At 37.4% G+C, this 24,011-nt stretch overlaps 1 protein-coding gene and 1 long non-coding RNA gene across 2 annotated transcripts; one reads left to right on the top strand and one right to left on the bottom strand.

Moving 5' to 3' along the window:
- Positions 1-790: 790 nt before the first annotated feature.
- LOC106954634 (uncharacterized) lies at positions 791-6,712 on the bottom strand. The gene is made up of 2 exons (XR_001426389.1): positions 6,422-6,712; positions 791-1,260 (listed from the first exon to the last, which is right to left on the bottom strand). It is a non-coding gene; the product is annotated as an uncharacterized LOC106954634 (long non-coding RNA).
- On the top strand, positions 5,123-15,035 carry prlh2r (prolactin releasing hormone 2 receptor). Its single transcript, XM_015044302.1, has 3 exons — positions 5,123-5,304; positions 7,998-8,896; positions 14,258-15,035. The coding sequence occupies exons 2-3, from the start codon at positions 8,000-8,002 to the stop codon at positions 14,582-14,584; spliced, it is 1,224 nt and encodes a 407-aa protein (XP_014899788.1). The 5' UTR covers positions 5,123-5,304; positions 7,998-7,999; the 3' UTR covers positions 14,585-15,035.
- Positions 15,036-24,011: the final 8,976 nt, after the last annotated feature.

Below are 24,011 nucleotides of genomic sequence, written 5' to 3'. Positions count from 1 at the left end.
GGAAATCCTGACAACTAGGGAATCTAAATGCTGATTTGTGTCTTTAACTGTCTCCATAGTGACATAATGATGTGATCAGAGTTGGGAAGTAACTCATTACATTTACTAGATTACATTTACTTGAGTAACGTTTTTGAAACAATTGAGTATTTTTACTACACTGAACTTTTTACTTTTACTAGAGTAATTTAATTGTGAAGTATTGCTACTCTTACTTGAGTAATGTCTGGATTCTCTATGCACTGAATGAAAAACAAACAGGTTTCAATTAAAAATTCACCAGACTCAGACACACACCTGTAGTTTGTATAAAGTTTCAGAAATTCTCTATTTAAAGAAACTGATTTGGAAACATTTCATTTGTCTGATTTTGGTCCTTAAAATACAAAACTGTTCACTTAACTTTACATTTTGATCCATCCGATTATGAAATTTCTAACTATTAAATTATTGATAATTTGATTTGTTGCTCAGTGTTTGAGTAGACTTTTTACCAAATACTATTTACTCTTACTTTAATAACTTTTTGGATGGCTACCTTTTACTTTTACTTGAGTAAAAATATGTTGAAGTAGTACTACTTTTACTTGAGTACAATTTTTAGGAACTCTACCCACCTCTGGGTGTAACTGAAGTTTGATACAAAGAATATCAACAAAGACCAGGATAATGTTCTTTGGAAATATGAGTCTGAAATGAAATTATTTTTCATGTTTGGCATAAACAAGGAAATTAACCTTATGCCAGACATAAATAATAAATCGGATTGGAAATCAAAATGCAAACAGATCTTGATAAATAAATGAATATTTAATAGCTGCATATTCAAAATTGATGAATAAGAGTCAATCCCAAGGAGGTCTGCCATGAGTCCCACCTGATTTCCTGCTTGAGAGAACCAACATTTTCTCAAAAAGAGCGCCATCATTTTAAAGTGAGCCAGTTATACCTGCACACAATGGGTGGACACACGTGAGGTTGCCTTCCCTGCATGTGGCAACGCTCCATTTGGAGAATAAAAAGGTAGAACCAAGAAACGACTGCTGTGGCCGTGGTCACATGTTAGACCTGAGGCTTGCCGCTGACAGTCACACTCTGAGGAGGCTGCAGCAATAAAACGTTATATTCTGCACAAGGAACTCATCACACAGGAGAGGGAATCGGCCACTTGGCTTTCTTGGAGGATTTGTCTGCTCAGCAGTCTAATAACTCCACAGAAAAGACTCCCAGTAACCTCAGATGAACCAGGTGAAAAAACTCCTGCAGACAGAAACAGGTGGAAAAATCCTCAGTAAATCCAACAGCAGCGTCAGGAAAGAACCCAACATTTAGAGACGTAAAAAAATCAAACTTTTATTGTCAGAAACTGACAAATATTTAAACTTTATGCTGCTTATCACAACCTGGTTATTTCAGGTTTTTCTGTCTAGTTCAAATATATTAGAACAATTCAAATAAACTAACTTACAAGTAACCTTTCAGTGACTTACAGCTTTTTGTAAGTAAATAAGTCCTCAATATTGATGAAATTTTCTGGTTCCCCTGGTGGATTATTTCACTTATAATGTGGGGAAAATATTGTGTTTAAGTGAAATAATCTGTCAATAGAACTAGTACTTTTTAAAATAATAGGGAATTATTTATTTAAAACCAACTGCTGAGCCTTAGTCTTGTCTTATTTCAAGTATACTGAGATTAAATTTTAAATTTTAAAAATTAGAGATTCTAGTGCAAATATCTTATTTCACTTCAAATAAATAAAAACTAATTTACCAGTAATCTTTCAGTGAGTTATATGAGCTTTTCTAAAGTAAATACTTCATTAATATTGATAATTAAAAAAAAGTATTAGTTTCACTGGTGGATTATTTCATTTATAATTTAGGAGAAATGTCTTGTTATAAGTGAAATAATCTTCAAGTGGAACTTGAAGTTTTTTGGTCACTGAAACATCTTAAAACTGAAATGACCTGAAAATTAATCACTGAAATTGATTTTGGTTCAACAGAATAATTTAAAATAAATGAATGAAGTTATTTCAGTGACCAGAATGAGTTTTTCAGTCATTAACAACTTTGTCCATGCGTGTATTTTAACACAATCTTGATGAGATCATAAATATTCTGGGAGAAAATTATGGAAAAATAAGATTATTCTGGCTCTAATAATCCTTCGCTCTACATGAACAGAGCTGACTAGTAATGAATTCTGGGTTGTTTTTGACAGTCAGTGTCACGCTGACTTTAAAGACCCAAACAATAAAGGTCATGATTCCCAAGTCATTATTATGAAAGTTTAATGTGTTTCCAGCTACTGAGGCGTCCAGTTTGTCTCCTCATGTTTCAATCAGCTCTTCTCTTCAGCAAACAAGTGTTTTGTTTTGTTTTCTGATGTACCTCACTGCAGGAGATGTGACGCAATTCGTTCACGATTCCAGGAAGTCAAGATCTGGTGATTCCGCCAACAGAGACGTGAAAAATGTATTTTTCTCTGGAAAAAGTTTACTTCTTTTTCTCGCATTTAAATGTTTTAGATCAGGGACGTCAATTTTTTTTCATTTTGGGCCACATCAAAATCATTAATGTGTTCAAAGGATCTGCCAGAATGCATAGATAAAACATAAAACTGCTAAAATATTAATAAAAAGCTGTACTTTTTAAAATTAGCTAATATTGGACATCTTTTCATGGGATTTAATGATTGTTTTTATGATTTTTTGCAATCAAAATCGAAGATGTAGTGTTGCTAATTTAGGAATGTTTTCAGGGAATTTTGTAATATTTGCACTTATATATGACATTAAATGTGACTTTCATTATTTGAGGTATAGAAGTGACAAATACCGCCACCTACAGGTGGGAGTTAACATCACTTAAACTCAATGATTTGACCAATTTTGAGAAGACTTTGCATAATTATGCATTATTTGAGTTTGGGTAAAAAAAATTGGCTGATGTATGAAATGTGGCATCTGGAGTCTAGAGGGCCACATAAGAAGATACGACGGGCCAGATTTGGCCCACAGGCCTCAACTTTGACACGTTTTAGATCATCAGATGCATGATAACCTCAGTATTAAATGTCATGCCAATTTTCTTTTAGTTGTAGTTGCATTTAGGTCTCTTGTTTTTTGTTTTAGTCGACTGAAATAGCTGTGAATTTCAGTGACTACAATGTATATATAATACAGAAAGATGCTTATTTGTACATCCATCCGTGCTCTTATGCTTCCTTAAAAAGGTTAGGATAGGTCTGGGCTATATGGGACATGTTCATTTAATTTTTTGCAGAACATCACTCTTAAATAATGAGATCTGCCTATTCTGAGCTGTTTCAGGGCATCTTGGCACTTTAAATCCAAATAAGCTGCTGCTGGCCACACCCCAAAGTGTACACCAACACATTAAAATGGCTGCAAGGAGATGCGTATGAACACGTTTCCTCTAGTCCTTACCACCCCCAGTCACAAGGCTGGGGGTGGTAAGATGCGCAAATATTATCATGAGACAGACAAAAGCTGGGATGAAAGACTTCCTTTTCTGCTGTTTGCAGCCCGAGAAGCTAAACAGGAGTCTTTAGGTTTTAGCCCTGCTGAACTGGTTTTTGGGTATGGTGCAAGAGGACCACTGAAGGTTCTGAAAGAACAACTCCTGTCTGCTGAGACGCAGCCACAATCCAATGTTCTTGAGTTTGTCACAGTGTCGGGAATGTCTTTATCATGCTTATCGATAGCATGACATCTTCATCATCCTGGACTGATCATGTTAACACTTTGAAAACTGTGTTTGCTCGTCTAGCTCAAGCCTCACTCACCTTGAATCTGGCAAAATGTGAGTTTGCCAAAGCAGTGGTGACCTACCTTGGAAAGGAAGTGGGCCTTGACCTGACATGATCCTGTTTGAGAAGCTGACTGTTTGTGGGGCCTGAACTGATCTTGCTGGGAGCATCTTGGTGAATAATTGTCTAAGAAGTGTTTCTGTTCACAGTGGAAGCTGGTAGGGGTTCTCTGCCATTTTTGTTGCAAACTGTTTTCTCCTGTTTTTTGGTTAGCAAGGGAGTTTAGGTTTTGTATTTTCTTTTAGTTCTGCTTTAGAAAGTGGTTGTTTTATTTTATAATTATAAGGGGGTGTTTTGTTTATTATTTTGGCCTTGGAGACCCTGAAGCATAAAGCTTCCCTGTGCTTTTTTGTCTCCTGTAGTTGTTTTATCAGAATTGTAATAAATTATGTTCCGTTACTGACATCAAATATTCGAATTGACTGACTTTTATGTTAAGCCCAGTGCCAGCATTTACTTTAGGGGTTATGGAGTGGGGTTGTAACAGCGTAATTATACAACCGTACATCTTTGAAAAGCATTAGTAGAGCCTTCTGTACAATCAACAAGAATGCAGCAAGTGGTTTCTGGTTGGAAAGTCAACAACAAAAACACTTGTCTTTTCCAGCAGCCATTGTACAGTGCATAGAGCAATAAAACCAGCTGTACTGGAGCTCAGCTTGGGTTGCTAGGTGACAAATTAGGCTTCTGAGGTTGCTAAGCAACGGCACAGTGCCAGTTGAATGTGGCTTAACAATTGGGAGGTTTTTGAAACGACTCGTTTTCCAGACACCACAAAAACATCAACTTATTGCCAAGCACTTGGACTGTTTTAAGAAGCAGTAGAAACTATAAAGCAAGAAAAAAACTGCAAAATGAGAATTTTGCATAATTTGTCCCCTTTAAACTAAATAATTAGGTCATTACCATGCAGCTAGTATCTCATACATCTTTAAAAATTATTTCGTCATACCTAAATAAAAAAGTACATGTATGTATTCTTAGTTTTTGAACTTTATTTAGATTTGAATGTTTAATTATCTGATACAAGTATTAAAAAAGCAACCGCTGGAGGAAATTTGTGATGTAATTTTAACAATGTTGTATAAGGCATGTCTAACAGGACTGGGTAATATGGAGGAATTAAAGAAAATTCAATGTGACCACAGCTAATCTCTGATACACCGACTGGATCATCTGGAGGTAATTACACCCGTCCTTTTTAAATAAGAGATTTCTATCTGAATATCAGACTTCCTCAAGAACATTTACAACAGACTCTTTTTTCCCCCCATCATAGTGGAGGTGACTCACGCACAATCACATACTGAGTGGTCTGTGTGTGTCTGTGTGTGTGAAGCCCACTGACAAAGAGAGAGAGCGAGCTCACGTCTTTATTTCAAAGCACAGAGGAGGAAATTCTGCACAACGGCAGGACTCCCTGCAAGATAGAAGACGCCAACAGGTGCCGAGCCTCCGGACTAACAGGTACTTTTTCCTCTAATATGAACTTCACTGACAAAACATAGTCAAATACTTTCAGTATGTTGCATTAAACAGAAGAATAGTTGACTTAAAACAAGTCTAAAGTCAGAATAGCATTATTTTATGTTGCAGCTTTAAACCAAGATGGTATAAATATTAATTTTAAGTTTTGATTGGGATTATTTTTGGGAATAATTTGGTAGTTTGAGACAGACTAAAGACATGCAGTAGCCAGGCTCATTATGATGCACTTATTTCTGCGCTACAGTGCGTTGAACACGTAATGAGGCGTTGCCTCTTTTTGCATCACTGCTACCTGGGCTTCAGCATCTCAGATGGGATTTCTTCTGATTGTGTGCTTGATGCCTGCTAATTGTTCTCTTTTCAATCACAAAACTGACACAAAGAGAGACAGATTGTTCTGTATCCACCCACCTCCAGTGTAAAAGTGAGTCTTGCTGCTGTTTAATCTTTTTCTGATCTGGAAGATTGAATTATATTTAATTATTTAGTGTTTTTAATCTTTTTTTTTTAACAAAAGCCGCAAATCAAGTCCTCTTTCTTGACTTTTTTGTTTAATATCTGATGATATTGAACCTTTGCAACTACGTCACTCAGTCATTCTAGCCGCCATGATGTTACGTCGGAAATGAAGATCGGGAGTATTGAACTGAACGACTTAAGTTGTTTTCCCAAGTTGTTTTTGCCAGTTTATTAATGGGTTTTACTTGTTCAAGTCAAACAAATTTGACTCTGAGCGTAACAAACCTGGTTGGGGCTCATAGACGGCGGTATTTACAGAAGTAGGAAACAGCTAGCTTAGAAACCGACCCGTACCTCCTCCCTCCTGATGTGATCAAATTACCGACTTTGCCTGAATTCACACCACATTATTTTTTGTCACTATGTCATAAACTGCGGTTCCCTTTACACCGGAGCAGCATTAAAAACGTACAGAAGACGAGATGCTAACCAGCATGTAGCTAACCATACATGCTAGGCTACATGACGGTGCGGCACCGTTTCCATGGTTACTGATGGTCAGACGCTACCTCCGCCATAATGCAACATTTCATATCTTTCTAATAATACTTATAAAGTATATGAACGTTACTCTTACCTTGTAAAACGTGTTCGCTGCAAGTCCGCGGTTACACCGAGTAGCCAGTCATTATGGCTGACGGCTGCTGCCCATCGCTCCTCGTTAAAAGTTATACAATAAAATGACAGGTTTGGTTTGTATCCGTGTCTGTTTGACCGCGAAGTATCCTATGACCACTTTTTACTGCGAAATCAGCTTAATAAAAGCGATATTAGGCCACCACATATGCGTTTTTTTCGACAGGTTTTACAGGAACGCACAGGTTGTTTTAACGTCCGTCATGGCGGAGCGGGCCGAGTTTCGATGCGAATGACGTCACGTGTAAAGGGTAAATGAGTATTTAATTTCATGTAAAGATGTTTGAGGATATGTTCAGCGTGGTTCACGTGTGCTGAACACATCATCTGGTCTTCTCATGAATACCCGATGCATCAGATTTAGAGAGGCTCAGAGAATAAAAGCTGCAAACTAAGAAGTGTTGGGTTTGTTGACGGGGACAAAAAGCCTCGCTGAAGGTTCTTTAATGAGCTTGATGGAGAGCTCTGAAGTGGCCGCTGATTATTCTGCTCTAATGTGACTCATCTCATTAAGCCAAGGGTGTCCAAACTTCGCAAGCCAAAAAATAAATCATTTTTTAAATAAACTGAAATCATAAAGTTTTATAGAAATGTTCAACCATAAAGTTAACATGAAATATTTTAATTGCTCTGCAAAAACACAAAGGCTTCAGTATTTTTGGTCTAGTTTCTTGTGTAAATATCTTAAAACACTTGAAATATGACAAACTTACAAGTAACTTTTTTCAGCAAGATATAGGAGCTTCTTTGAAGTAAATAATTTAACATTGATTTTAAAAAATACTCGTTTCACTAAAATTGGAAACATGTGATACAACCTAATTGTGGAACTAGAACATTTTCATCAATATTAAGAAATTATTGACAAGCTCTTGTGTCTTGTTAAAAGGTTACTTGTAAGTTTTTGTCTTATTTCAAGTGTATTAAGAAATGCTCACTTAAAACTGCACCAAAAATACTCATTATGATTTTGTGTTTTTGAATCTTGGGGTTGCAGTGGTCCATTTTTTTCACTTCCAATGCCGATACTGATATCAATATCTAAGGTTTATTATCGGCTGGTGTCTATCCAATACAGGAAAACAGTTTTGAATTGACTGAAAACTTTTCTTTAAAAAAAAAATTAAAAAGAGATAAATGTACTGAATTAGAAACAGTGCAGCACACTTAAATAAACCAATAGCTTCCCAATCTTGGTCAGATATGTAAAAAAATCATTTGAATTTGTTCAGTCAGTTCATTTTGGAGTATAAAAATAAAACTGACAAAACTAAACTGCTACAAACCTTTCAAATAGTTCAGAATAGTTCAATTATGAATTGTAAATGTAAAATAAATGATAAAACATGATGTTGCTCAGAATCCAAAGCATATGGACCGGAAACATCATCACTGATACCCAATCTAGAATATTTTTCAGTATCGGGACGATACAGATATAAGTAATCGGATCGGTGGAGTGAGTCTCAGTTTCTTTTTGAATGTCGACCTGATCATCTCCGTCTTCGTTTCTGCAGACATGGACTGGGAGAAAGCGATGAATTTCTCCAGAGTGAACTCTTCGACCCTGGCCTCTGACTCTTCATCCTCCTTCTCTTCATCCTCCTGCTGTAACTCCTCCCACCTCCTCTTCCACCCCTCTCTGTTTCCGGTCCCCACGTTTTCCGGCTTCGACCTACTGTTCAGCCTGAAGCTCCTCTTCATCCCGCTCTACTCTGTCGTGGTTCTGATCGCCTGCTCCGGGAACCTCCTCCTCCTCTTTCTCATCTGGTACAACAAAAAGAGACACAACACCACTAACTTCCTCATCAGTAACTTGGCGCTAGTCGACCTGGTGATGTGCGTCTTCTGCGTCCCTTTGACGGCCTCCTACGCCTTCGACAGGCGCGGTTGGGTGTTCGGGTACCACATGTGTCACTTTGTGACCGTGATGCAGTCCACCGCTGTTTACGCAGCGGTTCTGTCCCTCATGGCCATCGCAGTGGATCGTTATATCATTGTAGCGTATCCCATTCGCAAGAGAGTGGGATGTCAATTCTGCTGCTGCCTGGTGATGCTGATCTGGTTGTCCTCTTTGGCGCTCTCCACCCCGACTGCGCTTCACACGGTCTACCTGGACCTGCACGCTGCGGGCCTGGACATGGCGGTCTGCGAGGAGTTTTGGGATGGACAGGAACAAGGCAGACTCATTTACTCCTGTTTCATCCTCTTCTTTTCCTACTTTGTCCCGCTGGCTGCTGTGTCCATTTCCTACTGTGCTATATCCTGCCACCTGAAGCGGAGGACCACGTCCAGTTTGACAGCATGTCCCGAGCTGAGGTGCGCACGGGCCGCCTGGAGTAGACGGCGGAGGAAGACCTTCTATCTGCTGCTGGTTTCTGTTCTCTGCTTTGCCTTCTCCTGGCTCCCCTTGCAGGTAAACATGAATACAGGCTGTCTGCATATCCTTAAAAAGTTTTAAAAAGCCTTAAAGGTGACCTATCATGATTCCTTGAATAGGCTGAGAAGGTTGTGATAGGTGTCTAGAAAACATGTTCATTACATTTTTTTGCACAAAATCATTCTTGGGTAATGACATTTTGGTCTGGTCAGTTCAGACTGAGATATTTTAGGGCCTCCGTCACTTTACATCCAAATTAACTTCTGCTGGCCCCCAACTCAACATTTACACTCACTCCTGAAAATGACTGCAAACAAATGCGCAAATATACAGCAGTACATCTTTGAAAAGCAGAAGTGGAGTCTCCTGCACAAGAATGCAGAAAGTGGTTTCTGGATGGTAAGTCAACAACAAAACACTTGTCTTTTCCAGCAGCCATTGTACAGCGCATACAGTGGTAAAATAAGCTGACCAAATGAGCTGGAGCTCTGCTTCAGCTGCTAGGTGACGGGCTAGGCTAAGCCAGGGTTGCTAGGTGATGGCGTGACTCAACATTCAGGAGGCTTTTGAAATTGCACATTTTCCAGGAACCAGAAAACTTTTTAAGCATCTGGGCTGTTTGTAAAAGCTGCTCAGACCCAAATGGAAGTACAAAGCCGTGTAAACTTTGAATGTTTCATAATATATTCCCTTCAAATTAATGTATCTTAAATTACAGCCTTAAAAATCTCTTAAATTAATTAAAAAAATGTAAGTTGCCCTGAAATACGTTAATCAGAGGCCTTACATATTTTCTTTGAATGACTTTTCTGTCAGGCAAAAGCTTGAGTTGTGCGCAAAAACCTTGTTTGCGTTCTGCGACTTTAGGCGGCTGAGGCTGCAGCTGCTAATATACCCTTGTTAGCTAGGTAGGTTTTGTATCTGTCATGGGTAAGCAAGCAAATTTATCATCAGTTTACTGGATGTTTGTTTTTGCTTCTGGCTCTCTTCCGTTGCCAACCAATGAAAAGCGAGATGCATTCTGTTCAAATAGGCTCGGTATTATAGTGGTTGATAGTATTAATATGCAGTTTTCTTCTGTAGGTTTCTGTTATGATACCGGTCTTAAGTTTCATTCACAGCGGTCTTTAAAAGTCTTAAATTTGAGTTGCCGAAATCTGCAGATACCCTGGAATGAAGCATCACGCTGATTGACATTCTGAGTAGAAAAGGGGAATCTCTTGAGAGTTAGGAAATCAGATTAAAGCCCATTTTATGCCTGAACCTGCAGTCCTGGAGCCAATCAAACCAGATTCCATCCATTTATTTTCTTTGCTGCTTATTGTTGAAGGGTCGCAAGGGGAGCTGGTGCCTATTTCCAGCAGTAAATGAACAAGAAGAAAAGTAAATGCTGGACTGGTTGGTATTCCACACCAAAAATAATCATGCACACACACACTAAGAGTAATTCAGAGACCAGTGTGGCTTGGATCACTGGTGGAAGCAATTTGAACATGAAGAAGAAACACGTCTAAAGAACTAGTTCCACTGGGAGATTATTTCACTTAAAGCATTTTTCCACCAATGGAACTAGTACCTTTTCCTCAATATTAAGGAATTATTTACCTAAAATAAGCTCTCATATCTTGCTGAAAAGTTACTTATAAGTTAGTTTTGTCTTATTTCAAATGTACTACGAACTAGACTAAAAATATTAAGAAGTTATTATTATTTTCTGATCTATAAGAAGAAGAAAATGTTTAGGTTATTTGTGGATGCCATGAATCATAAAACATCAGTCATGTACATCCAAAAGCCACGTAGCAGCGCACATAAGAAGCACCGTCAACGGGCCTGAAAGCTCTAAAACTGGACCATCGCTTTAAAAAAGATTTAGTTTTATTAGTCATGGCTTTCATTGCAATGTCTGCACATACAGATCTTTTAATGGGAAAACATGGAGAAAAATAGCAAGTCAGCAGTTATATAACACTTTGAGCTGCACTCTGCTGTTTCTTTGACACAGCTTAAACGATGACAAATTGCAGCTACAAAACTGTAGAAACTGTTAATTTTTACCACATTCAGTCACTTTTATTGATGCAGAGTCAATACGCAATGGTAAGAAACCCATTTACAAATGTTTAACTGGTAATATGGAATCATATTATCCAAAATAATCCAAATATATGAACAGACTCAAATTAAATTATATTAGGCATGTGGCGATGGGGAAGATTATTGATTTCCTGTGTGAAGTTCGGTCCTGTCATCCAATTTATTGCATATTAATCAAGTTAAAGATCTGCGGGTTGTGTTGTCTAACAAGGACATGAGCCCATCTTCCACTTTACAGGTTTAATTAATTTACTGAAGAGTGTTTGGTGCCAAAGGCCACAACAAATCTTCCTGCAAAGTGGAGAACTAACACAACGGTCCGACGAGAAACCAATGATGTAATGGATGATCTATAAGGCAAAAGCCAGAGACGGAAATCAAAATGATCAACAAATTAGGTCAAATTGAAACCCACTTGAAGTGGGTTCAAAGTGTTTAAACCCACCTTTGGGAAGCAGCCAATCAGAGACTGTTGTGATTTTACCCGATAGTCTGAACTTGATTCAACTGGGAATCAAAATTGCAACATTTGTTGCATTTTTAGCTGCTGCCATTCACTTTCACACTGCAGTCAAATGAACCAAAACCTGTTCCTCTCCTCACCTCTGGGGGCGCTGCACCAAGACAAGAACCACTACAGGAAACACGTAAATCTCTAAAGAAGATACTGAGAGCAACTTTCTTCTTCACAAAACGTTAGAAATTCTGCATTGTGAATGCTGTAAGCTGAATATTTTTAGTGGAAATTGCAGAAGTTGACATGACCCCTGGAGCTGAAGTAATTAAAAGAAAACAATGCAAAAGAATAACGGCTATCAATACCAGGTATTTTGAAGAAAAAAATTAAGTGGACATCACAAAAACACAAATGGAACCCAAAAAATAAATACAATCACACAGTACTGCAGCAAATCGTCCGGATGAAGGTGCACAAACTGTGCAACAACAGCCCTAAATTTCCCCATTGATTGTCACAGGTCAGCACAGGGACCAACTGGCAACATTTGAAAAGTCCAGGGGTTTGTAAGTCCAGGTATGTGAGGGGAAAATATCCAAGCCCTGTTTGTTGTCAACAGAGAAGATATGAATAGTGGTTTGTGTGTCTGTATGGTGAGGTGGAGGTGCAGACCCTCACAGCCTCCTACCAGACCAGTAGAGGAACCTTCAGGTCCGCTGGCTCCCAGTCAGAAACTCGCCACCCTTGAACCCTAAAAGGGTCACCTGGCCTGCATTAAAATAAACAGGACCAGTAAATTACCAGACTGCAAATTAGCTAGACACTTTTCAATGGTCAAGTACATAAATCAAATGCAATTATGTCAACAAATCTGTATGTCTTTACAAAAATAGAGATATCTCATCTAACTCATATTAAAATCATATTGAGTTTAATAAGTTAAAAAGGTAATAATTGGCTGCAGACGCCACCCAACAATTAGCAGAGGCTACAAAAACCACCATGCTAAACAACAAACATTTTGTTCACCAGTTCCATTCGCAGTTCTGTGCAAGACAAACTTTGTGGCTCCAAGCTCACTGGTTGTTCAGATCTAAATAATATTTTAAAAGTGCATAACAAACAAAGCGATTAATTAGTTGTTTGGAAGCACAAACCTGTAGCAGCTGACCTCCCCCTCACAGCTGACTGGGAAAGCTGGAGCAGGCCATCACTTCTGCTCCATGACTGACCGTCATTCTGACCAATGATGCTGCATCTGGAGCAGCAGAGGCGGGCGAAAGGGCAGATTTTACCCTGGGCTACAGTAGGAAATGATGACATTGGGGTTTGAAGGAGCGGTTGGAGCTAGCGTTACATTTAGCTCTCACGTTGTAAAATTCAGCTTCTATTTAAGCGGAACTCACACAAGGGGGATACGTCACAGGCATCAGGTAAAATATGTTACACCAGTTAATTTGAGAAGTAAATAAATAGCCAACCACTCAATATGAAATTTAGTTGAGTTTTAGCAACAATGATTTATTACAAAAACCACAAGCTAAGAAATAATAATAGTTATCCTGATAAATTGATCAATAACCAAAAATCACTCAAAAAAAAGGTTAGGTTAGATTTAATTCACTCAGTTCATGTCAGTATAGAAACCCAAATGGTTAAATGTCCAAATATTCCTGTTCCTTTTTCATGCGAATATTGTCCACAAAAGAGTTCCATATCCTGGAAGAATTTCTCCATTCTTCCAGGATATGGAAGAATATCCTAGAAGATATTCTGCCAGGATATTCCTTGAATATCCTAGAAGAATAGCCTGGATCTTTCAATTTTGAAAGTCAAAATTCAAAATGAAAAATCCAAAGCGGAATAATTTTACAATGAAATAACAGCAACTGTTATACAAATCAGATGATACATTTACTCTTCAATGTATTTATCCAGGAAAAAAACAAAAACAAACATAGTGGTTATGTTACAATGTTCCAGTGGTTTGTTTGGGTTTTCTGAAGACTGTTCGTACTGCAAGCAAAATCTTAAATCTGGAAAACCTGAAATAAAGAGAAGTATTTGGAGGATATGACCACATTTTATAGTTTAAATGGTGTTAAAATCTGGAAGTACACTGAATTAGTTAGCTGTGAAAATTTTTTAGCATAATGTTTCAGAAATATGGGATGCTTCATTAATTTCAATGGGGCTCAAGATGATCGCAAAAAGCTGAATATTTCATAAACTGTAGATGATGTCAATACCAAAAGACATAGACGTAACGTCCTGAGTCAGCAGAATATGGTGAAAGTTGAACGGTTGATATAGCATGAAGTGTACAGAAGTAGCTAAGTAGCAAAACAACAGATTTTATCATTTGTAGGATTTCTATTTTGTCTTTGGTAAAAGATGTCCACCCATTTCTCCCACAGGTGATAAACTTGTTTTAATTGCATTTACCCAGAATGCCTTGCACTCTAGCCCACCTCCTGATTCTGGAGCCGTCTTTGGTCTGCTTGCCGCTAACATGTGCATTCACACCGCAGCAGGTTTCACTTCAAACAAATCAAAACTAAGGTTTCACTTTTTTGCTGGGCATTAGAGTTTGATGGCACATTCACACTTCCCCAAACAAACCAGACACAAACTATGTCCTTGTTCTGCATATTTGAAATGTTTCAGTGCATTTCATTCACCCAATGAAAGAAACTTTGCATGCAGATCTTGGAGTATTGAACCTCCAAGGTCAAAAACAGATCGGGTCATGCTACAAGAGGTTGATTTGCTTTCTATATTGGACTGCATATTTCTGAAATATTACTGTTTCTTGCCTTTCAATAACACGCCTTATTTTCCAGGTGGTGAACCTGATCCGTGACCTGGACACAGACTTCTCCATACTGGGGAAGAATTACATTAACGTCATCCAGGTGTCTGCTCACCTGCTCGCCATGAGCTCGGCGTGCTACAACCCCTTCATTTACGCTTCGCTGCACAATAAATTCCTGTCCTACCTCTGTCTCAACCCCCTGACTCGCAGGAGAGGAACAGAGAAGCACGGAGGTCAGGGGTCAAGCGTGCTGACGACGTCTCACAGGATGCCGCGCCTCAACACCTTCACCACCGTGGCGGATTTACCTGCCGTTGTCCTGAATGACCTCGTGCCAAAAGAAAACTACATCTGAGCCGCGATGTTTTTGTCTCAAAATGTGTAATAAAGATTTTCACATCAGCTTTACAAACATCACTAAAAGCAGGTGAGATGGAGGGTGTGAACTTTTACTAACGGTGACACAAATGAATCTAAAGCACACTTTAAATACAAAACATTAAGACTGTCACATTCCTCTTTGTACAAATAAATCAGTAGAAAAATAATCTTATCACTTTGAAAATGTAGATATTTTAGGAATGATGCAAATGCTGAACAGTTTAGTTATGCTGCTGTTTGCTGTAAGTTTCCTTATCTTGTAAAATGGTTTTTCAGCCTTTAGTTGGCCATCGCTGTTTGTGCACATTTCAATGTTTATGTGATGTGGAAAAGTATTTTCAGATCATTAAACAAACTTTAATATAAGACAGAAATAACCTGAGCAAAACTTTTATTTATGGAAATAATAAAAACCTTGTTAAATCTACACTTGACTGTGTTTTTTATTTCGGAAGTCAAACTTGGTTACTGCCTAATAGATCCTGTCTGACTATATGACCTCTATGGAAGGGGTCAAAGGTCAAAACCACAGATGACCCAAACATTTTACTTAATTAGCAAAACTTCAACATATTTTTAGTCAAGTTAACAAGTGGCAGTCAAAAAATATTCAAGAGTAAAACAATATTTGGTAAAAAGGTTACTTGAGCACAGAGTAACTGATCGTTGTATTGTAAAATAATGTCACCAGAGGGACAAAAATACAAAGTTATGAGCAGATTTGTGTATTTTGAAAATGAAAATAATTCGATAAAATAAAATTTGGATTGTGGAAATTAAAGAAAATAATAGATTTTTTTGCAGCACAGACTGAATGAATAAATTCATGTTAGACTTCATAACAATCGATTGAGCTGCAGATGTGACATTTGTCGGACAGTGCGTGTGTAAAATTTTTAGCGTGTTTAAAATGTCAGCTGAGATGAGGACAGAATGTGGCACTCACATTATGTCTTCTATAATTATAAAGCGATGAATGAACTTGATAAGTATAGTTTGTAGTGTCACTTGTGTTTTTTGAAGTAAATACTAGTTATACAAAGCAAAATGCATACAAAATTACTGCAATTTGTGTTCTAGTGCCATCAAACTGTAGTTCTGCTTTGAGCTTTGTTCAAACTTCACTGTTGAGTCACAGCCTGAAACAAAACAACACGAGTTTCTCAACTTATTATTTTCTTACATTAAACTAGCAGCCAAACAAGCCGTTTGACTGCAAAGTTTCTCTGTTTGTCCGACCTTAGATGTGAAGCTGCCTTGACCCGAGACATTTGAGATTTGTTGAGCTAACAAGCTGGAGTGAGTTTCTCTCAAAGAGAGAAAAACTTTTTCTTCTATCGGCTGCTGCCTTTAACGAGTCATCTGCTGTTTGTGTCTCTTAAAATCAAACTTGTTTTCAGTGGTTATTGACTCTATGTTGTTTTCTATTTAATAATTTAAGTGCTTTTCAAAACGTCTTATTCTGCTTTTAATGTTAAATACTTTGCAAGGCAGGGATCTTTTAAAAGTGACAAATTAGAACTAAATGTTCTATAACGAACATGTTCATTACATTTTATGAACAACATCATTCTTAGATAAAGAAGTTTCATTCTGGTCGGTTCTGTCTATTTTGATGATCGGCTGGGCGACCATCAAAATCAGCCACAGTAGAGTCGTCGTCTTGCAATCGGAAGGTTGTAGGTTCGATTCCAGCTTCCTCCTGCCACATGTCAATGTGTCACACTTAACCCCAAAGTGCCAACCGATCTGTGTATCAGTGTATAAATGTGTGAGCGTTTGTGAGTGCGAATGGGTGAATGTGACTCTAGTGTAAAGTGCTTTGAGTGGTCAAAATGACTGGAAAAGCGCTATATACTGTAAGTGCAGTCCATTTGAGCTCCTTCAAAAACACAAAACCAACTGACCAAATTCCCTAGAATTCTGCTTTGGTTGCTAGGTGACGGGCTGGGCTTCCCTGTGGTTGCTAGGTGACGGGCAGTGCTTGTGGATTTGTGACCTGACATTCAGAAGGTTTTTGAAACATGTCATTTTTCTGACACTAAAACATACAAACATATTGTCTAAAAACATCTGGTTGGCTTTTTAAGCATTTGGACTGCTTTGAGAAGCAGTTGAGGCCCAAATGGAAGTACAAAAATGAGAGAAATGTGAATTTTGCATAATATGTTCCCTTTAAAGAACAATAAAGCAATGTCAAAGTCAAATAATGTATTTAGTTAGCTGTGTATTATCATACTTAACGTTATCTCTTCTGTACAGGGGCCATAATGATGGGCAGTTATACCGGGTGCTGGCCCCTGTTGACTTCTGTGTAGAACCACCCATGGAAAAGTGTACACAAAAACTAAATCCAAAGAAGGTGATCATCCATCCATCATGTAAGATGATGGATCATCATGTAAGATGATGGATCCTCCATCCATCATCTCAGAGGATTTTGTGTGGGCTGTTTTCAGCAGCCATTAGGCAAGAGGCTGGGTACAAACTGTACAGGTTGCCATGATAGCACAGACACACACTGAATAAACAACTATGCACACACTCATACACACCTCTGACCAATTTAGAGAGGCCAATTACCCTAATAGTTATGTTTTGGGACTGTGAGAAGAAGCCACATGCACACAAAGAAACAACTTACCTGCCTCAGGAAAACTGCTTATCCACCGTCACCCGTTGGCAAGCTAACTAGCTTTAGCATTGTAATGAAGGTTTTTATTACTTAGTTTGGTGCACTTAAAATGCAGATTGAATATTTTAAATGAAATAATTACAAATAATTACTACAACAGATTGAAATATTTTATTGTTAGTTTGTGGGAGGTTTTAGGGAGCTTCTTCTCAGATGTTAAAACAAATAAAATATAAGCATTATATGACCATATCTTGCTGAAAAATTACTTGTAAATTTGTCTTCTTCAGGTGTACTGAGATATTTGCACTATAAACTAGGACAAAAGTACTTGCAAATATTTTATGTTTTTACAGATTTTTCAGGAATTTCTAAATGAGAAAAATATGAAGAATTTGGAAGAAACTCCTTTAAAAATGATCATATTGAAAAACATCAAATCGTGTGGGGTAATAGTTTGTCCTGATTAGACTTAGAAGATAATTTTGAAGGAATTTAGATGATATGTAAATGTAAGAAGCCAAATTGGATGTTTTTGTGTTAAGTTCATTTTAGTCTCATCCTTTTCCTTACACCTCTTTTTGAATGAACATCTGTGTCTCATCACAGATGTTTGATTCATTTGTGGTGTAGCAGCAGTTAAGTCCCTGCTATGATGCTGAATGGGTGTGACTTTGTGCTTTCTTCCATTCACCCAGCAACTTTCAATAATGGGGATTTATTATCCTGAAGAGAAAACAAGGTGTCTGCGCGCTGTTGGCCCTTCAAGCATCACACAACAGGTGCACACTAAACCCAAAGAGCTAAGCAACATCACGTCTGTCAATTATTTGTAAAATCTATAACCCAGCAGGTGGTTAATCAAACATCCTGTCATAATTTGGAGCAGTTGTTATGGAGCTGTAGCGCTCTGCTGCTTCTTCCCTCCAGAACGGAGGATTAAATCCTCAACTGATCTTTTTTGCCCCCAATTGTGATGGAAATTGTATGGATTTACCAGAATGTTGGAGAATTTCAGGTAAATCCTCACTGAGAAGAAGAACTCAAGAGAAGACAATTGCACCCAAAAGATAGTATGCATGCGCAGTGAGCATAACATTCAGTTTTTAGGTTCATGTCCTTGAGATTAGTTTAATTTATGTTTTTGTCAATGAAAAGAATTGTCTTTTTTACAATTCCAAGTAAACATTTAAACACTGTAAAATGGTAGAGTATCTATTATGATTTCAGAATAGACATTCACAATAATAATAAATCAAGGCAAAAATCAGGATTTAAAAACCAGTCACTGCTTAAAAATATAATTTTAAAAAAGATATTTACACCAGAACTGATGTCATGAATTTTGACACCTGCAGAAAATTTAAAAAACAAAACAAAACATAAAAAAAAACCCTTCTTAAATCCTTACTTGGAATTTAAATTCCCCAAGTCAAACTCTAGTGTAATTTATTTAGTATGGAGCTACATTTGAGTCATAAAGTTTGTTTAAAAGAAAAAAAAAATGAAACTAGGAAAAAAAAGATTTGAAACAGAAAAAAATAATTAAAAACAATTTTTCAGCTTCAAGGTTTTTTTAGGCTTGATGACAAAACATGTCAGATTATTTAATTTACAAGACATTTCTCCCATATTACAAGTGAAATAATCTGCCAATAGGATTAACACATTTTCATCAATAGTAAGGATTTATTAATTAAATTAAGCTTCCATGTCTTGCTGAAAAGTTACTTATAAGTTAATTAAGATAGTTCCTCTAAAAACTAGAGTAAAAATACTTGGTAAGATTTTGTGTTTTTGAAGTGAAGTAGCAGTTTGTATCGAATTAGATTTAGGGTTAGCAGCTTTGTTCTGTTGTTCAGATTTACAGAATACATCGGAGCAGAAACAGATTGCTGAATAAAGTTAATAATGTGATTCAGTATGAGAATAACACAGAAAGCTCAGTTTACCAAATTAATACAGGAGATTCTGGGTAAATATAACCAGATGAGCAAGTCTTAGCAAAGCTTTCATTGCATTTTATTACAGCAGGGTTTAATTCAAATATGAATTTTACCAATATGGGAAAGTTGCATCTGTGTGAAGCTGATACTGCAGTTTGGATGAGAGTTTACATCAGAAGAAGATTAAAAAAGACGACTGCTGTATCATATTATAAAGTGGAGCCGCTGTCGCTTCAGTGGAAGATGAAACTGAAACCGGCCAGGCATAAAGCATTGTTTGCAAATCTCCCTCCATCTTGATATCCAGACATCTGATGGCAGCGTGAGCATCCGTGATGAAAATAAAAATGCAGCTATGTTCTGGTTCAGCGGTCTCAGTGAGCAGATGTCATCGCAGTGGCATTTCTGTACAATTTCCGCAGAGATGATGACGCTCTCAGCAGAGAAGCTCTTGCTGCTGCTGCTCTGAACTCTAAGAATAAGTGATCCTTAACTGCAGACAGATGATAGATGGGAAGAATGACATAAGAAAGGCAGTGAAAAGAGCTGAAGGAGTGACTAACGCTCTGAAGTCTGTGCTTAACGGTGAACTATTATGCTTCCTTGAACAGGTTAGGTTAGGTTTATGGGCGATACAAAACATGTTCCTTTCAGCTTTTTCCACAAAACCATTCTTAGAAAATGAGGTTTTAGTTGCAGTTCTGTCTATTTTGAGCTGTTTTAGGGCATCTTGTCACTTTACATTGAAATAAGCTGCTGGTGGCCACACCCCCAACTCAATGTTTACACCAGCACCTGAAAATGACTGCAAACAGATGCCCAATTATGCAACCGTACATCTTTGAAAGGCAGAAGTGGAGCCTCCTGCACAACCAACAGGAATGCAAAGAGTTTTAAGTCAACAACAAAACTCTTGACTTTTCCACCAGCCATTGTACAATGCATACAGCAATAAAAACCAGCTAACCAAATGTGCTGCAGCTCAGCTTGGGTTGCTAGGTGACAGGATGTGCTTTTGTGGTTGCTAGGTAACAGCACAGTGCCCTTTGAATGTGATTCCAAAATCAGGAGGTTTTTGAAACAACTCATTTTCCAAACAACAAAAAACAATTTTCTGCCAAAAACCTTGGGCTTATGGGGGTTTTTATGCTTACAATATTTTTAGAAGCAGTAGAGACCAAAATGAAAATATAAAACCAGGCAAAATGAGAATTTTGCATAATAGGTCCCCTTTAAATAAAATAGGCCTCCTGCAAAGTTAGCAAGAATGCAACAAGTGGTTTCTGGATGGTAAATCAACAACGAAACACTTATCTTTTCCAGCAGCCGTTGTACAGTGCACTGCTGTAAAACCAGCTGACCAAATGTGCTGGAACTTGGCTAGTGTTTCTAGGTAATGGCGCATTCTGATTCGTTTTCTAGACTCCAAAAAGCATTAACATTTTGCCAAAAATCTATTGGATGTTTTTTTTAAAGTGTTTTGGCTTTGTTTTTTTTTGAAGAAGTTGAAACCCAAATGGAAATATAAAAACATGCAAAATGTGAAATTAATATAGATCCCCTTTAATGTACAAAGACACACAAAAAAGAAACAAAAATAAAACTTTTCTAACAAATTTTCAGGGTATTTAGAAGGGAAGAAGACATTTGACAGACATTTGGTTTGCACTCTGTGCCGCTGTTTTTTTACTTTGTTCCAGCAAACTGGAACCTCCTGTGGTGGAGTCACAGCTGCACAGACTGATGGCCTGAGGGAAGAGGTTGGGAAGTAATTACCAAACATCTTCACAAAGCAATCACAAACATTAGGGATGCTTCTCCTGAAAATTCATTGAAAAAATGAACTCTTCTAATATATAAATCTAAAAATAATAACAGCAAATAAATATGCTCTGCTGTCTGTGATTCATCGGTGTGTGATAGCATGCTGAGAGCAGGAAACAAGAAGAAACAGGAGAACCGCTAGCTCAGAATCAGTCAGTAGATGAAAGGTGAAAGGCCTTATAAGTGTGCAATTTAGACGCCTCAGGATCTCCACTGGGATACACCTGCGGCTGCCACCCTTCGTGTTTAGAGCTGAAGAGCAAGCAAGAAAGAAAGGAAATCCCATTTGTAGCCATTTCTTCACCTCCCCGGCAGTTCTGACACGTGGGAAACTCTCCAGTTGTAAAGAAAAAAATCATGTATATTCACAGATTTTAACCATAAATGTAATGTGCACTGTAAAACCACAAAATCTTACAAAGTATTTTGGTCTAGTTTCTAGTGTAAATATCTTATTACACTTGAAATAAGATAAAACAAACTTGCAAATAACTTTTCAGCAAGATAGAGGAGCTTGTTTTAAGTGAATAATTCCTTAATATTCGTGAAAAAGTAAAATAATCTGCCTGCGGAACTAGAGTAGGGTTGCTAGGTAACGGGTAGGGCTTGGCTGGGGTTGCTAGGTAGCAGCGCAATGGAATATTCTACGAGCTCAACTAGAACTTTTTCACCAACATTAAGGAATTACTTACTTAAAACAAGCTCCTATTTCTTGCTGAAAAAGTTAATTTTAACTTATTTCAAATGTAATAAGATATTTTCACTAGAAACTAGACAAAAAAATACTGTACTTTGCTTAAGTATTCACACCTTTACAACTTCACATTTTCACACATAAATCAAACTGTTTTATATTACAAACCAACATAAAGTGTGGCATAATTGTGGCAAATGATGCATGGTTCTCTCTCGTTGAACATCAACTTTTTTGTTCTTTAAAAAACATTTAGACTTTTCACATTTCTCCATTTCTACACAACGTTACACTGCAAAAACATAAAATATTACCAAGTATTTTTGTTTAGTTTCTAGTACAGATATCTTGGAACATTTGAAATAAGACCAAACAAATATACAAGTAACTTTTCAACAAGAAATGGCAGCTTATTTTATGTCAATAATCCCTTAATATTAATGAAAACATATTAGTTCCACTTATTTCTCTTATAAGATGGGACAAATGTCTTGTTCTAAATTAATTCATCTGTAATGTAACAAGCACAAGTACCAATTTTTCTCAGATTTTTTTGACAGTTTATTTACAAAATAAAGTACCAGTTTACAATTAAAACATACACATTGTTATAAAACTATGCAGTCAAGCTCAGTACGTTTTTCCCACTAGTAAAAAAAAAAATCTACTACATATGAAAAACCAGCAGATTACACAGATTCCCTGATTTCGCAGCAACCCGTCTTCCTAAACCGGCATGTGGCAAGAGTGGTTGATTGATTGCAGCGAGTCGCTGAGTTTGCAGCAACGCGTCACACTGGGCATCCACGTGTCGACAGTGGAAAGAAAAACACGCATTTAACAGGAGGAAGCCTGGAGGAAAACATTAAATCCAAGACTAGTTTCTGTTTTTTAGTCTTTTAGTGACTTAATTTTGGAGAGAAACAGTAACATAACGTAAACTAGTGACAAAATCTTGTTCTTGAAAAACTTTTTAGTGAATATTAAGAAATTATTTACTTAAAACAAGCTGCTAAATATTGCTAACATCCTACTTATAAGTTAGTTTTGACTTATTTCAAGTTCTGAGATGTTTGCATTAGAAATACTGGGTACGATTTTGTGTTTTTGCAGTGTAAGGGCACTTCAACCTTCCTGCAAACTGAAAAAAAATTAATAACTTCACTGTGCCAAATAAACACAGGAAAAGTAGCAACAGGAAACTATCAGGTGATGAAGAAAAGACGAGGAAGTGGGACAAAAAGAAAAGCCTTCACTAAACCTAACATGAAATATTAATGTTCTAATAAGAAGAAACTAAATAAAATAATGCAAAATGGTCTGCTGGAGTGAAACGTTGCTGCAGTAGAAAGATCTTAGCAGTTAAAGCAGCAAACTCACAAATTCATTAAATGAATATCATAGATAAGCTACTCTGGAAACAGATGTACATGGATAATCAAAACAGCCGATGCTCTGAAGAGACTCTCTCTGCCTCCTAACCCAAACACTTACATCATTTTGTCACCACTTGTAAACTTCAGAGTCTGATTGAACAGCACCTGAAACTTCGTACATAATCACAAAACCTTGATTGTCGACGGAGGCCTCCTTCTTTAATTTTTCAAGATGATCCACCTCTCGTCTTTGCTGCTTTGAATTAGAACTGCTAACGGCTCACAGCCAGCTGTGTGTGGTGGGTAGCCAGGTAGGTGGGTGTCTAGTGGGTTGGTTGGTTGGTTCACTGGTGGGTTGGATGGTGGGTTGGTTGGTTACTGCTTTGAGTTAACACTGGTAACGCCTCATAGTCAGTCGAATCTGAGCTGTGAGTTTTTCTGCTGTTTAAGCTAATCAAGTAGCAAGAAGAAGCACATTTGCAGCAAAAACACATTGAGGTATCCACAGCTGTGGTGAAATCTCATCACAGCATCTCAAAGTCTGAACTTTGAGTGGGCCACTGTAGCCAAGTCATTCTGTTTGTGCTGATATAAATATGCCGTTTACATTTCTTTAAACATGGTGATGTTTGCAAATATCTCAGTAAATTTTTAAATAAGATAAAACTCATAAGTAGCTTTTCAGAAAGATATGCAAGCTTGTTTTAAGTCAATAATTCTTGAATGTAGATTTTAAAAATAAAAAGTTACTCATTCCACTAGCAAACATTTTTTATATTTTGAAAGAAAAAAATTCTGTAATTTTAACCTATTTTAAAAATGATTGACTTATTTCAAGTGTATTGTTGAGCTTCTTTAAATCTCTGTCCGATAGCGCCCTCATGTGGACAACATTGATTCCTGCAGCTGAAGACAACCACACGAAC

The sequence above is a fragment of the Poecilia latipinna genome, unplaced genomic scaffold, assembly GCF_001443285.1.
Source record: "Poecilia latipinna isolate Pla-1442-1.1 unplaced genomic scaffold, P_latipinna-1.0 Scaffold667, whole genome shotgun sequence".
Taxonomy (NCBI): domain Eukaryota; kingdom Metazoa; phylum Chordata; class Actinopteri; order Cyprinodontiformes; family Poeciliidae; genus Poecilia; species Poecilia latipinna.
The sequence above is the reverse complement of the archived record's forward strand: the minus strand, read 5'-3'. Positions and strand labels throughout refer to the sequence as shown.